Source organism: Brugia malayi (genome assembly GCF_000002995.4).
Source record: "Brugia malayi strain FR3 genome assembly, contig: Bm_v4_ChrX_scaffold_001, whole genome shotgun sequence".
Taxonomy (NCBI): Eukaryota; Metazoa; Nematoda; class Chromadorea; order Rhabditida; family Onchocercidae; genus Brugia; species Brugia malayi.
The window spans coordinates 2,134,505-2,148,060 of NW_025062479.1; the positions used below are offsets into that span (position 1 = coordinate 2,134,505).

The 13,556-nt window shown below is 29.1% G+C and overlaps 1 protein-coding gene across 1 annotated transcript; it reads right to left on the bottom strand.

Moving 5' to 3' along the window:
- Positions 1–337: 337 nt before the first annotated feature.
- Bm5739 (Glycerophosphoryl diester phosphodiesterase family protein) lies at positions 338–2,977 on the bottom strand (the record flags this gene model as incomplete). The annotated part of the gene is made up of 8 exons (XM_001891846.1): positions 338–427; positions 559–655; positions 821–1,004; positions 1,205–1,325; positions 1,589–1,709; positions 2,218–2,396; positions 2,496–2,585; positions 2,810–2,977. 8 exons carry the CDS (start codon positions 2,975–2,977, stop codon positions 338–340), a joined length of 1,050 nt encoding a protein of 349 aa, XP_001891881.1.
- Positions 2,978–13,556: the final 10,579 nt, after the last annotated feature.

Sequence of the window (13,556 nt, forward strand, 5' to 3'; positions counted from 1 at the left end):
TCTTGCACCGGAATATGAATTCATATATAGAAATTATAAATTTATATAGAAATTCCAAATATATCAAATTTCTGAGAATGGTGCAATAATATCATACATTACAGCAATGTCAAAATACACACTTCTTCCTATTGAAAAAAGATGAAATACCATAAGAATTCCTAATACCCTGAAACGGAAAAAAAACCACATATCTAAGGAGATGAAAAATAACCTACTTTCTCAGAGAACCGACCATGTAACACAAATATCTAAAAAATAAAATAAAGACAAGAAAAAAAAAAAAAAACTTATCCTTACTTTAACAACTGTTTTTCTATGAAGTATATAGAACGACTTAGTTCTTGATTCCATCCTTGCTCTGTATTTCCATTCGTATAGTTTTTAAATCTTTGTATACATGAGGTAGATCTGTTAGAAAAGGAACCTGAAAATGATTTATTCTAGACAATGAAAGTTTCAGAATTTTCAAGCTTGGGTAGAATAACCAAATCGTTTGAGTCTTTCGGACCACACAATGAAGTCACTGCTGATGAGCAAAAATGTAGAAATGCATACTTGCAATGTATCGATCAAATAAAGCATTTGACGAGGATCATTAACCGTCCATGCAACCACCTGAATGTCCAAGTTCTTCATCCTATCTACCAGCCCGCTATAATTGTACGGATTTCTATTTATTTCGAAAAATTTGAGAAAAGAAAAAAAAAGACTTTATTCGTATGGTAAATCTCAAAGTGAACATCAGAAACTGCAAAATTTGGATGTAGAAAGGCAAATAAAAAATTTCATTAGCTAGTTAAATATATGCACACCACACCTAGATATTTCTTTCTCATAAAGGAGTAGCATTTCAACTCCCAGGAACTGTGGTAGAAAACTGTCCAATAGTTTCATGTTAATATAATCTAACAGCAATGCCAAAAAATGCTTCAGTCCAGAGAATCGTGGAATGCAACACTCCAAATCTTTATATGTTGCAAAATATGGACGCCATGTAACGCCTAAATATAAGCTGTAAAAGATATCATTATATGGTAACATTTTGGATAAAAATACAATTCCATCGTTAAACTAATAATTATAATTTATTTCAGCAATCATTACGATAAAACACAACGAACAGAATACTTATTTACTTTTCATATATATTCCTACAAAAGCAGCATCTTTTCAAATCATTTAAATAGTTAACAAAACCCACCAGTTAATATATTGGGATCAATTTTCTTGACAGCATATGGAACCCAAGGAAAAAACGAAGAAACGATCACATCACCGTACAAATTATTAGATGATATTATTGATACTATTTGAGAAACCATCTGAAATTAACTGGAAACTGAAACTGTTCATATGAAATTTATATGAAATACCATTCTGGATTACTGTGAACGATTTTTAAACTTTTTAAGTGCTTGAAACTAAGCAAATAACAAACTGTAAGTTATTTAACTGCAAATGACAAACAAAACTGTGAGTTAATTAGATCAGCAATCACAAAAACCAACGTATCCGAACATTAAAGACCTTTTATGTTGTGCCATTCCATGCTAAAAGATGGTTGGTATTTCAGTAAGCAAGTTACCTCGGAGCTGCTATCTTTCACATCGAATAGCATTTTTAAGTTGTTTTCTCGGCAATATTTCACGGTGGCCTCCAGAGTTGGTATATGATAAACTTTCGAAGCCGTTTGGCTATCAAATGAACTGCAAAAAATCATGCATAAAAGAAGTAGAAAGGAATAAAAAACAAGCACGAAAGAAGTCGAATCAACCCACTAAGCATTATGATTTCTGTCAACTTTTTAACGAAATACTGAAAGAGACTTGCGCGAAGGACAACGATAACCTTCTCATGTTTGCTAGGCAAAAATCCGACAGGATTACCCGTAAGTAATACCACTTACTATCAGTACAATCTGTTCCGTCAATCCGTCAATATAGCACTTAAACATCGAGTACGACTGTGCCCACCAACAGCAAAACCAGTCTACCTGCTTGTTGAACTGATGGTGTTGGGAATGAATTCTTAACTGACTTTCTAAATTGCTTCAAATTAATACTTGTTCTTCAAGTTAGCATGCATGACTAGATGTGAAAAGCCATTCATCAGCAGCAAGAAACAAAACAAATAACAAATTTCTTCTCTAACGAAGCAAACAAAAACACAAATCTATCAAAATATGGGCGACAAGGTATACCGATTTAAACTTACCCTAATGATTGGAACGTCTTCCCGGCATTTTTGTTTCCTAATTCTTCTAAAGTAAAGGATGCAATCAATCCTGGTTCACCACATGTCCTCATTAGATCGTCATCATGCATGATCACCACAATACCATTCTTCGTTAACGTTAAATCAAATTCTACCAAATCCATACCTGATAATTTTGCCTGAAATATTACTTATTAGAGGCATAGGAGCAGAGAAAAAAGGAAAATGGTCTGAAAGTAACAAAATTATGGTAATTATAAAAAAAATGGTGGTTGAACCTTTTCAAACGATTCAATCGTATTTTCAGGAGCAACTTTCGGTGCACCTCGATGTCCACCAACACGAAAACCTTTGAAGAACTCGCTAGCCTGAAAGTAAGGTGTATGATAAAAACACCATTAAGTTTTGAACAGACTTCAAAATCACTTAAATCACTTGCACTACTAGGAATTAAAATGAATTAACCAAAACTATGGATCATAATCTTCATGATTCATTGGCAGGGAAAGATAGGTAAAAAAAATCCCTATTAACACTTCAAATCTCAATTCCTAATTGTTTTAATTTTTACAATACATCGTCAACAACATACGGCAGGAACATTAGATGGAAGGCCAAACATACGTCGCAATACTTGGGCCATCAGTGTTAGTGTAATTAGTAGTAAGGATATTTTAAAAATTGGCTTCAACGATGGTACCAAAACCAATGCGCTAGCAATAGCTATAAATACAGCTAACACATAATGCTCAATATCCATACGTCATAGATGATCCTGGAAATTAATTTTTAAAAATTTTATTTCCAGCATGGCATATCCTTTTTCTTTTGTCAACCTACTCCCAATTGCTTTTCAAGCTAAATGAAATGAAAAATATGAACGATAAAAAAGAACTGATAATAGTACTATATAACAGAAGAGCTTAACCTTAGCGTTAACTTGAAACTGCAGGAAAAAATTAATATTAGAAAACTCCGTCTCTTTTTTCCCCCACCACCCAACTACTACAAACCACCTGTCATTGAATCCAAATCGCTCTATGCAGCAATGACAAGTCATATATGTGTCTGCAAGCGGAGCTACTATGAAAACTTACGTCGCGTCGTCTACATATTTTAGAGAAATTTATGCACACACGCATACACATACACATATACATATATACAACATACAAACATATATATGCACATACACGCATCCACATACACACGTATACATGCATACACACACACATACGCATAACAAACTACTCTCATTTCAATTGCTCTGTGCAAAAGACTTGAAAATATTTTAATAGGAATTAAATTCGTGTCATTTTCTTGTTTGGCGTAATGAATTTGCCACCTTTTTCTTATGGCAAAGAATTTCTTCTTTCCTCTTATAATTTTTACTTCTACTACTACTGTTACTAATTACTACTACTAGTAGTAGTAATTAGTAACACAAAATAGTAAATATAGCAGCTTTTCTCTCCCTCTCTCTCTCTTTCCTTCTCCGTCCCTTCTCTCTCTTTCTCTTTCACATAGTCAACAATATGAATTTATTTGATCACTTCAAAAAAAAAAAAAACGAAATGAACTTTTCTTTTTGTTCATCACAATTTTAATGTTTGGTGTGAGGGAGAAAAAGAAAAAAGCAGTGAAAGAGGAAAAAAGAAGAAAGAGTTAAATTTTAATGCAAAAAAATTAAATTCTTATTAGTTGGTGAAATGAAAAGAATTTATAAGTATAAGCTTATACTAAATATTTTTTGTTAGATCAGTTTTCAATACGGTCAGAAAACGGAGGAGAGAGAGAGAGAGAGAAAGATTATCGGGATGCAGAAGGAGTTTTTTCATCTTTTTTTTTCTCTTTTAAAATAGTTATGTTGAACCAGTAACTTTAAATATGAAATTATTATAACTTACCAGGTACAGTTATTTGGCATTGCAATCGGAATTAGTAAAATTTTAGAAATAGGCAAAGTTTATGTAAATTATAAATTTCCCTCTCTCAGTAGCCTTTGTTCCTAAGATGCTTTTATTTTGGGAACCAAATTTTGTGATAAGGACAGCATTATGATTTCTTTTTTTCTTTTTAAAGGTTCTGATTAAATGATTTTTATTCTTATCACTAATTGTTAGCACTTTAGATTTCGACATTTTATCCAAAAATTTCCTTATTTATGATTTGATGAGCAAGAAGCTATCAGTTTGATACGATTTCAGTATATCACATTAATTGTTCTATGTCTTTTCTTTCATGATAAAATTGCATATATGAGACCATGTTGTAAAAATTTTATTATTATTTTTTATTATTTATTATAATTAACTTAAATTTAGAAAGATTTTTTTTAGATTTGAAAAAGAAAATGAAGAGCTTTTTGAATTGTAGCATCCCGTAAAATATTATTTTAATGCTATAAAAATTATATTTGGTATAAATTATTATAGATGGCAAATGAAATGAATGAACATAAGGATAATGATCATTTGTTTGATTTGACAATTGTTGGATTAATAATGGTGATTGGGGTGGGTGAAAGGTTATTCGTAAGTGAAAGGTTATCAGTGACAGGTTGATACAATGATGATTACACTGCTACTGATGGATAATTATTGCTGTTTGCTGTAGGGTATGTGATTTACAATTTTTCAAACAGGCGGAATTCAATTATGCTGTAGTGGACATTGCTCCTCTTATCGTGGCATCATTCTTCTCTCTATATACCTTTCTCCATTCCATATCATAACGCATCAATGATTAAAGATATCAAAACATTCCTGTCCTTATCAGCATTTAATATCATTTCAGTATCTATTATAAAATTTTTATATTTATTAAAAAAAAAAAAGGAAAGAAAAAAAAATCGGCAAATCAGGAAGACGAATGTATTGAATATTTGGTCAGAAAAATGGATATAAAAGTTGAAAATGAAATGAGAATGATGAATGAATGATAGGATAAGAATGTTAAGAGTGTGACATTTTCATCGTTAAGGGTTTCAGAATTAATGGCTACTAAAACTATTATTTTTAACTTAAATTTCAGGAATAAATTTTAATATAGTCATATATTGCTGAATAAACTTTTGAATGAATTGTATACGATCAGAACTAGTCATGCATATAACCTGTTAAATCTTATGAAAATTTGTTATTTTGAAAGAAAAGAAGGAAAATACCAAAATAGAATGAAATGAGCGAAAGAGTTTTTCTTTTTTTTTTTCTTCTCCTTATTCTATTTCCTTAAAAAAAAAAAAAAAAGAGAAAAAAAAAACTCACTCAAAATGAAAGTAATGGTAAGAACAATTATGACATAATAGTTTTTTTAATGATAAATAAAAAAAAAAACACGTTAAATCATTCATTATAACTATGCTAGTGCTGTTAATACAGCTATCCATTAGGATCAAATGATTTAATTCTCGATGTTTCACACTTTATTTACTGAGCATTTTATGAATTTCAATAGATAATTTGATCAAATTATTTTCCATAAAAGTGACCAGAATAATCAATGTTTCATTAGAAATAAATGCATACTTAAGTGGCATTAAATTTAAAAAAAAAAATACTCCTTTAGATAAAATTTTTCAAAAAAAAAAAGCTAAAATAAAGATAATTCCCCCACCACTTCCTTTATTCTTCTCTTTCAATCTTTTATAAGTTAATTTCATATTTTTTTTTTCAGCAGCATTTATTCCAAATGTGCTTCTTAGCTAGTTCATTATTTACCTGCTTATTGATTTATTCCTCTAAATGGTTAATTATTATGATGAAAGGTTGAAAAATCAGGCTGGAAGTTTGTCGATCAATAAAGCAACACGATGCTATCCTTATTTAATATTTAAAGAATTGAAGAGAGAAATAGTTTAATCGGCGCAATAGCACTCCTCCATTTCACATCACCATCATCTTCTGTTTCTCTAAATTATCAAACTTTGAATGAAACGTTAATTTCAATGGTCAGTTATTTTGTCGCATGAATAGTTATTACTCATATTATCAATTATTTGTAAGAACAAAATTTGTTAGTGATATTATCAGTCAAATGAATAAAAATTTTTGTAATTCACCTGAATTCTTCTTATTGTATTGACAATTACAAAATTCGTTTTAAATAAAGGACAAGATAAATTTGATAAAAATTTTATCAATAAGAATAAAGAAAAAAGAAAATACTAAGCAGATGCTATGAATTTTCTTTTGTTTTTTATTAGTTGTTTTAACACAAAAAAAAGAAAGAAAGAAAAAAGTTTTATGCTTACTATTCGTTGAGGTGACATTAACATTTGCTCTACTGTTATGGCATGAAATTTCAGTGGTTAAAATGTTGGCTGCTTTTTTGTTTTTTTTCAAACTATTAATTCTCCGAATGCTTCTTGGATCATTCCTCATTAATCAATCAATGTTTCTCAAATAATTTGTCAATGAACATTTCATGGGAAAAAGGAGAAAAGTTTTTTTTTTTTTTTTTTTGTTTGACAAGCTTTATTGAATCCTTTCTAATGTATTCATTTTATTGTGTTGAAGCAAATGATCCAACTACAAATTACGACATATTTGCTTCCGAAAATTTTCTATCAAAAGTAAACAAAAAAAAAAAAAAAGAAAAAAAGAAAAAGAAAGGAGAAAGAAAGAGGACAAAAGAAAAAAGCTATTTCGATAAGCACCATAAAAATTTCCTGTTTTTTCCTTATGCTTTAAAAAAGAAAAAAAAAAAAAGAGAATTTTCAGACATTTGAAATAATAATCAATCTCCAATTGAAAAATTTTAAAAAAAAAACATAAAAAAAAAAGAACAAAAACAAAAGAAAATTCATAGTAACTTTATTAAATTAAGTTAAAGATATGAATTAAATGAAAAATTTTATGTAATTGTTTATTATCAATTCATATTTAAATTATCATCATTTTTTTTTTTAAAATATCATTCATTCATATATTATCCACTGCTATCATTTACATTTATATGAATTCAAATATATTTATTACTATTATTATATTGTGAAAAAATAATTCATTTCTTTTATTGTTTTTTATTTTTTGCTTGTTTTTTTTTTTCTTCTCTCCCTCTCTACTTTTTTTTTCTTTTTTATTTCATTTCTTTTATATCATTTTTAGCATTTATAATAAGCCAAAGGTTAGCTGTAGGGGAACAGCTACAACTATGTAAATTATCATTCATTCTGCTATCATCGATACAGTCATTTAGTGTTCCAACACGATACCAAATCATCGATATTATCATTCTTTCTACCAGAGAGATGGCATTTTGCACACATCACATCAGTAAACAAAGTTTTGAATAAAAATAACTTCTCTCTGTCTCTCTCTTTTCTTTTCATTCTTTCTTTCTCTCTCTCTCTCTTTTCTTCTCCTTCCGTTTCCCTCTGTATGTGTGTATTTCTTTCTTTCCTCGTTTTTTAAATGTAAAACGAAACGATAAATGTAAATTTTGTAAGAAATTCAATGAAGAGCGATAAGTGGAAAAAAAAAAAGGAGGGAGGAAGAGAGGAAGAAAAAAGAATGAAGAAGAGATGAATGATAGAAAAGTTTCCTTTTTGAAATTTAAAATTTTACAAATGAACATTTTTGTCCTTTTATTGATTTTATATAATTATGTTCTAACAGGTTTTTAATTTAATTTTTTTCTTTTTGTTTCAAAATTATGTAACTTCTTTTTTACTACTCTTACATTATCCTTATATTAATTTACAATAATTTCTAAATTGTTTTATTTTTATTATAAATTGAAATTATCAAACGTTCTGTTTCTGTTTTAATTGAGAAGAATTTTGTGTAATTAATATATCATTATAATTTTAGATATTTTTTTCATCTATAAATGAAATAATAATTATAGTTTATTTTTGCTTATTTTAATTTCTCTTCCTTTTCTTTTTTTCATTTCTTTTTTTTCATTTTTTTTTTTTGATGATTTTGTTTGGTATTTAATATTGATATAACTGGTTAACCTTTGTTAGATTCATTTCAAACATAAATGAAATCATTCAAACATCAATGTTAAATTTTGTTGTTGACCTCAGTGAATGATTTAACTAATAATAATTGTTTAGGAAATTTTTGATGAAATTTCATCTCATCAAATGATATTTCAATAGTTTGCATGATACGAAACATTTGCATGGCATTTCTGTTCAAATCATTTCATCAGTGGCAATCATAAATCGAGATGTGATCTTAAAATTTTTCCGCGGAAAATGTTTATGCAATCTGGTATTCAACTTCATTTCCCTGATTCTTGCTTGACAGATGAAATGATCGTCTGTAACAGGTTTCTTGATCGCCTAAATCCTTTATGACTGGATCATATTCATTTCCCTGCATTTACACTACTTTACGATTGCGGTAACTTCGTATGCGTCCTTGTTCTAACATAAAATTTAAAATAATAAGTAACTGAAATTAATAAGCAATGTAATATTTTTACCAGCTTAAACTTAATAAACAATAAAAATTCAACAAAAAGTTTTTTTTTTTTCTTTCTTTTCGTCATATTTTATAGGAATTTTTAATTTTTATTTTTAGATTTATGCTAATTGGGAAGATATTGCGCTAAACGTCTACTCGATACATCCAATGTATGCGTGTTACACGTATGTATGCGTTTATATACGTGTACAAAGAACGTAATGTATGCCTATACTTGCTGCACAATATGTAAGGCTAGCAATTTTAATTAGATAATTAAATGAAACGACCTTTTCGAAAATTTGTTCCCATCCTCTCAATACCAAAGGGATATGTCGTAAAACTTTCCCCTAATTCTATAAAATTTCAAATTAGATTTGATTAATTACAATTTCGTAAGCGATAAAAACATCGCCTCAAGTGCGACAGTTATTCATTTTGTTGCTGATCGATTAAGCTTTAATTTGAGATCGATTACATTTTGATCTAAGTACATTTAATGTTGCAACATTAATAATTTATATCCAATTGATTTTCCTCAGTTACTTTCTTTTTTTTTTTTTTTTTCTTCAATTTTCATGCATAATTTTCGAAAAGTTTTTTATCTTGGGAAAAAAAAAATTTTGTTTTTAGCAAATTATTTCATTTTCAGGTCATTTGACAATTTCCGTCCTACAGATTCGATGAATAAATCTTTCAAATCTTTCCATATAAGATATTTTAATAATTTAAACTAAAATTTCCAAAGAAAAAAGGGGAAAAAAATAGAAAATATCATAACTGTATTTAGCTTTCTCATATAAAAATTAAAAAAATGCCTCAAATTATCATTGCTTCAACTAAAAATTCAACATTTGGCCATTTTGAAATGACACAAGAATTCACAACAAATATGGTGGCTTTTAACTATGATACTTTGGGCGACTATATATTAATAAAATCAGAATACAGAATTCGGAAAAAATGATCAGTAAAAAAGTATTAATATCAGACAAAAAACAAAAAAAAAAAAAAAAATCGGAGTGAATAAGTGTGAAGACATTATGTGGGCAAAAAAAAAAAAAGTGAGATAAAGAGGGAAGCGTGAAGTTGGCTAAATTAGTGAAGCTGGGTAAATTAGTGAAGCCGGGTAAATTAGTATATATGCTAAAATTGAAAGAAATGAATAAAGCAAAAGCAGCAGCAGCACTTTACCCCACAAATTATTATTGTTATCTTTTCGTTGACCGAAATGTTTGGGTAAAAGCAAATCTATCGTGGCGTACATACATACAACTCACAGGCAACAACATACGCTCAGACAGACACTCACATATACTTCAACAGACACTTGGATCAGCCGATACACCACACATACACACACACACACACACACACACACACATACGTACATACATATATCTGGTTCTATTCAATTCTTCATTTCCAAACGTCTCTTATAACTTCATTTCTGCCTACCTCTATTCTTCCCTCTTTCAATACCCGCTTTTTCTCTTCCAATTTCTCCGATCGTTTTGCCTGCTTACTCATTCTAACCAACTAACCAATCAACTAATCAACCAAGCCAAACCGATCAACCAATATCAACCAAATCAACCGAAACCAATCAACCAACTAACTAACTAACTAAACGAAACGAAACGAAACTAACCACCAACCAATAGCAATAGCAGCAGCAATAAAGTCTAGCAATTTGAAAAGTTTTCGAATCTGCTAGAAATTCAACTCTCTTCTTATCGCCTTTTTTCTTTCTTCTTCCCCTCCCCTTCCCTCTTTTCCCCGCTTCCTCTTTTCAATATTCTCCGCCCTTCCTCTTGTTGAATTGCCTATGTTCCATTCATTTCTTGTTTTACCTTTCCTACACCTCTTCTTTCCATCTTCCAAATCAGCATCATTTTGTTCACGAATTCGGGTATACTTTGGTTTGTTTGGCAGTAGGAAAAGGATGAAGGAATTTATGGGTATTGGGTAGAAGACTGATGTTAGGTACTGCTAAGATTAGGTGGAAAAGAAATAATAATAATGGTAGATTAGAGTAGAGATGGGATAGGATAAGATGATAACAAAATGGAAGAATACGGGAAAAATGCCAGGTTAATTAAACACAATTTAGCTTCATTATTACGTCTACAATTTTTTTTTTCTCTCTTTTTTTTTTTTTTATCATTTATAAATTTAATTTCCGTAAACCCGTTACTTTGTTTCTTTTTTCTCTCTCTCTTCCTCTTTCAACCTTTCCTGAATTCACCAATTGAATGCATATGTTTATGGATTAGAGGAATGCGAAATTTACGAAGGTTACAACTTACGCATTTTCTATTATATATGTTACCTTTCTCTGTCAAAATTGTCAGATTTTGTTGAATTTGATGACATCAGAATAACCTGTATGATAGATACCTATTTTATATGATAATGCATAGGAAATATCAGCAATTGTTATTGAATAACATTGGTAAAATTTGTATTCTTAATAGATTGATCGATCGAGAATGTTAATCATTATTTGATTATTTTGTTAGCCTATTTTTCGTTTTTTTTTTTTTTTTTTTTTTTTTTTTTTTACATCCATCGATTGAAATTTTTAACATTTTTAGCAATCCATAAATTCATTGATTTATTTTATCTATCATTGTGAAATTATTGAATCTAATTTATAAAAATAAGTCGTACAATAAATCTATTTGTAATTTTTATCACTATAATATCATTAACAATAATTAGTTAAAATTCTACATTACGAGAGAGAGAGAGAGAGAGAAGAAGAAGAAAAAAAGCAAAAACTCCTATATTAGCATTCAAATGATCAGATATTTCTTGTATAATTAATAATTTCTTTTTCTATTAATTTTTCAAACTAAGCTAATGAATGGAATATTTTGATTAATTATCAAAATAAAAAAAAAAAAAGAGTGGTACCTTAACAAATTTAATAATTTTTAATACTTTTTGCATTATGGGGGATATATGTATGCGAATGAATGAATGAATGAATCAACATACTGATGACCAGTGGTGCTGGTAGTATGTTGTAAGCATGCAGTTTCACGGGATATATGTGTATGTGTGTGTGTGTGTGTATGTTGTGTGTGTGTGTGTATGTGTGTGTGTGTGTGTGTGTATGTGTGTGTGTGTGTGTGTGTGTGTGTGTGTATGTGTGTGTGTATGTGTGTGTATGTCTGTACATCACGTTTTATATGAGAAGAAACTTGAGCAAGTGAGAGGGAGAGAGAGAGGATATACAGCTGGTTAGGAGGAAAATTTTAAAGGAACTATTGAGGAGTTTGAGTGAAATAAATGCGGTATTGCAAGGATCACTTACAAACTAATTACCATTACTATTTGTATACGTATCCATCTATTTCGGTATGCATAATAAATTAGTTGGGATAAAGTATATATATATATAAAGTAATTAATTAATAAAATACAAATATAAATATTTACTTTGTTCATTATTTTTTATTTAATAATTTTAAAAGAAAAAAAAAGAAACTTATTATGTTTTGTTTTTTTTTTAAGTTGTCATTGTTTTCATTATCATTACATTATCATAATCAGAAATTACGATATTTTTTTTTTTTTACTTTTTTTATTTTTAGATTTCCCAGTCATTTTGTTTTAGTACTTGCAATCTTTCTTTTTTTCCTGTTCAATTTGTATTTTTTCTTACTAATGAAGTGATATTAAATTAACTGATAGTAATTTACAAGTATTACGATAATATGAATCCATTAATTTATCCACTGATTTTTTTCTTCCTTTTTTTTTTTCTTAAATTGTCATTTATGTACTTATTGATAATTTATAACATATAATTAGTAAAGATTAATTAAATCAAGAATAAGTATGCATTATTGTTATTTTTATTTATTTATTTTTTCTTTTTTTTTTTTTTTTTTTTTTTTGAGGTATTATTTCAGTTTGGTTACGATATGATAGCTATTAAATATTAATGTACGCCTGGAGGGGGCATATTTTCCGGAAGCTTCATCCTATTCAGTCAGCATAATTTTCTTTTCATATAATAAATGAAAATTTGAAAAATAGGTATTGTTTGATGTGTATGGGCAAGTATCGATCCATAGGGAAGGTTATTGAGGCGAAAAAGAGAGGAAATGGTGGTTTATGCCGGTCATTTGATGATTAAACATCATTCTTCCAAAATATTCGTAATTTTGCTGTTGATGTTATGCTATTGCTGCTATGCGCAGTTGAGTCATCGTCATTTGTCACTTTACGGAAAAATTGAATATCGATAAGATGGATTTTCATCTTGTAGCACGCTTTCTTAATATTTCGAATTTATTCATTTATAAGATTTTAGGCAAAAACCAGTTAAATTTTAATTTTCGCTCTCAAATCATTTAAATGTCGTTTGCTTTATCATTGTAGATGATTACTGGATTGTTGTTTAATATGATTGGTAATTTGTGAGAAAAAAAAAACTTTTCAGAATTGTAGGCTGAACATTACGTGATAAACAAGATAAATGTTATTTACTCTAGTTACCTTAAGTTGTATTTTTTTTTACAAACTTACCGGTTATTTGATCGCTCTATGACATCGTAAGTTGTCGTCAACATTACCACAACCAAAATCCCATGACGTGGTACTTCGGTATCCTACGGGGATCTTTGTAAAACTGCAAAATGGAGTAAATAACACAAGTAGATCAGTGGTGCTGTGGGTGTGACCATTATCAAAATCAACGACAATTCACCATCTGACCGATCAGAGTTGGCAGTTTAGTGTTTGAATCAGTGCACGTTATCGGTGATGCTGATCAGTGGGAGTTTAACAAGGAATCTTGTGCATGTTCCTTCTCTTCATTTTTGGTTATCTCCTGGTATGGGCATGTCTATCTGATTATCTTCTCAACTGTCATAATATTTTGAGTTTTGTGCTTTCAGTTTCTTG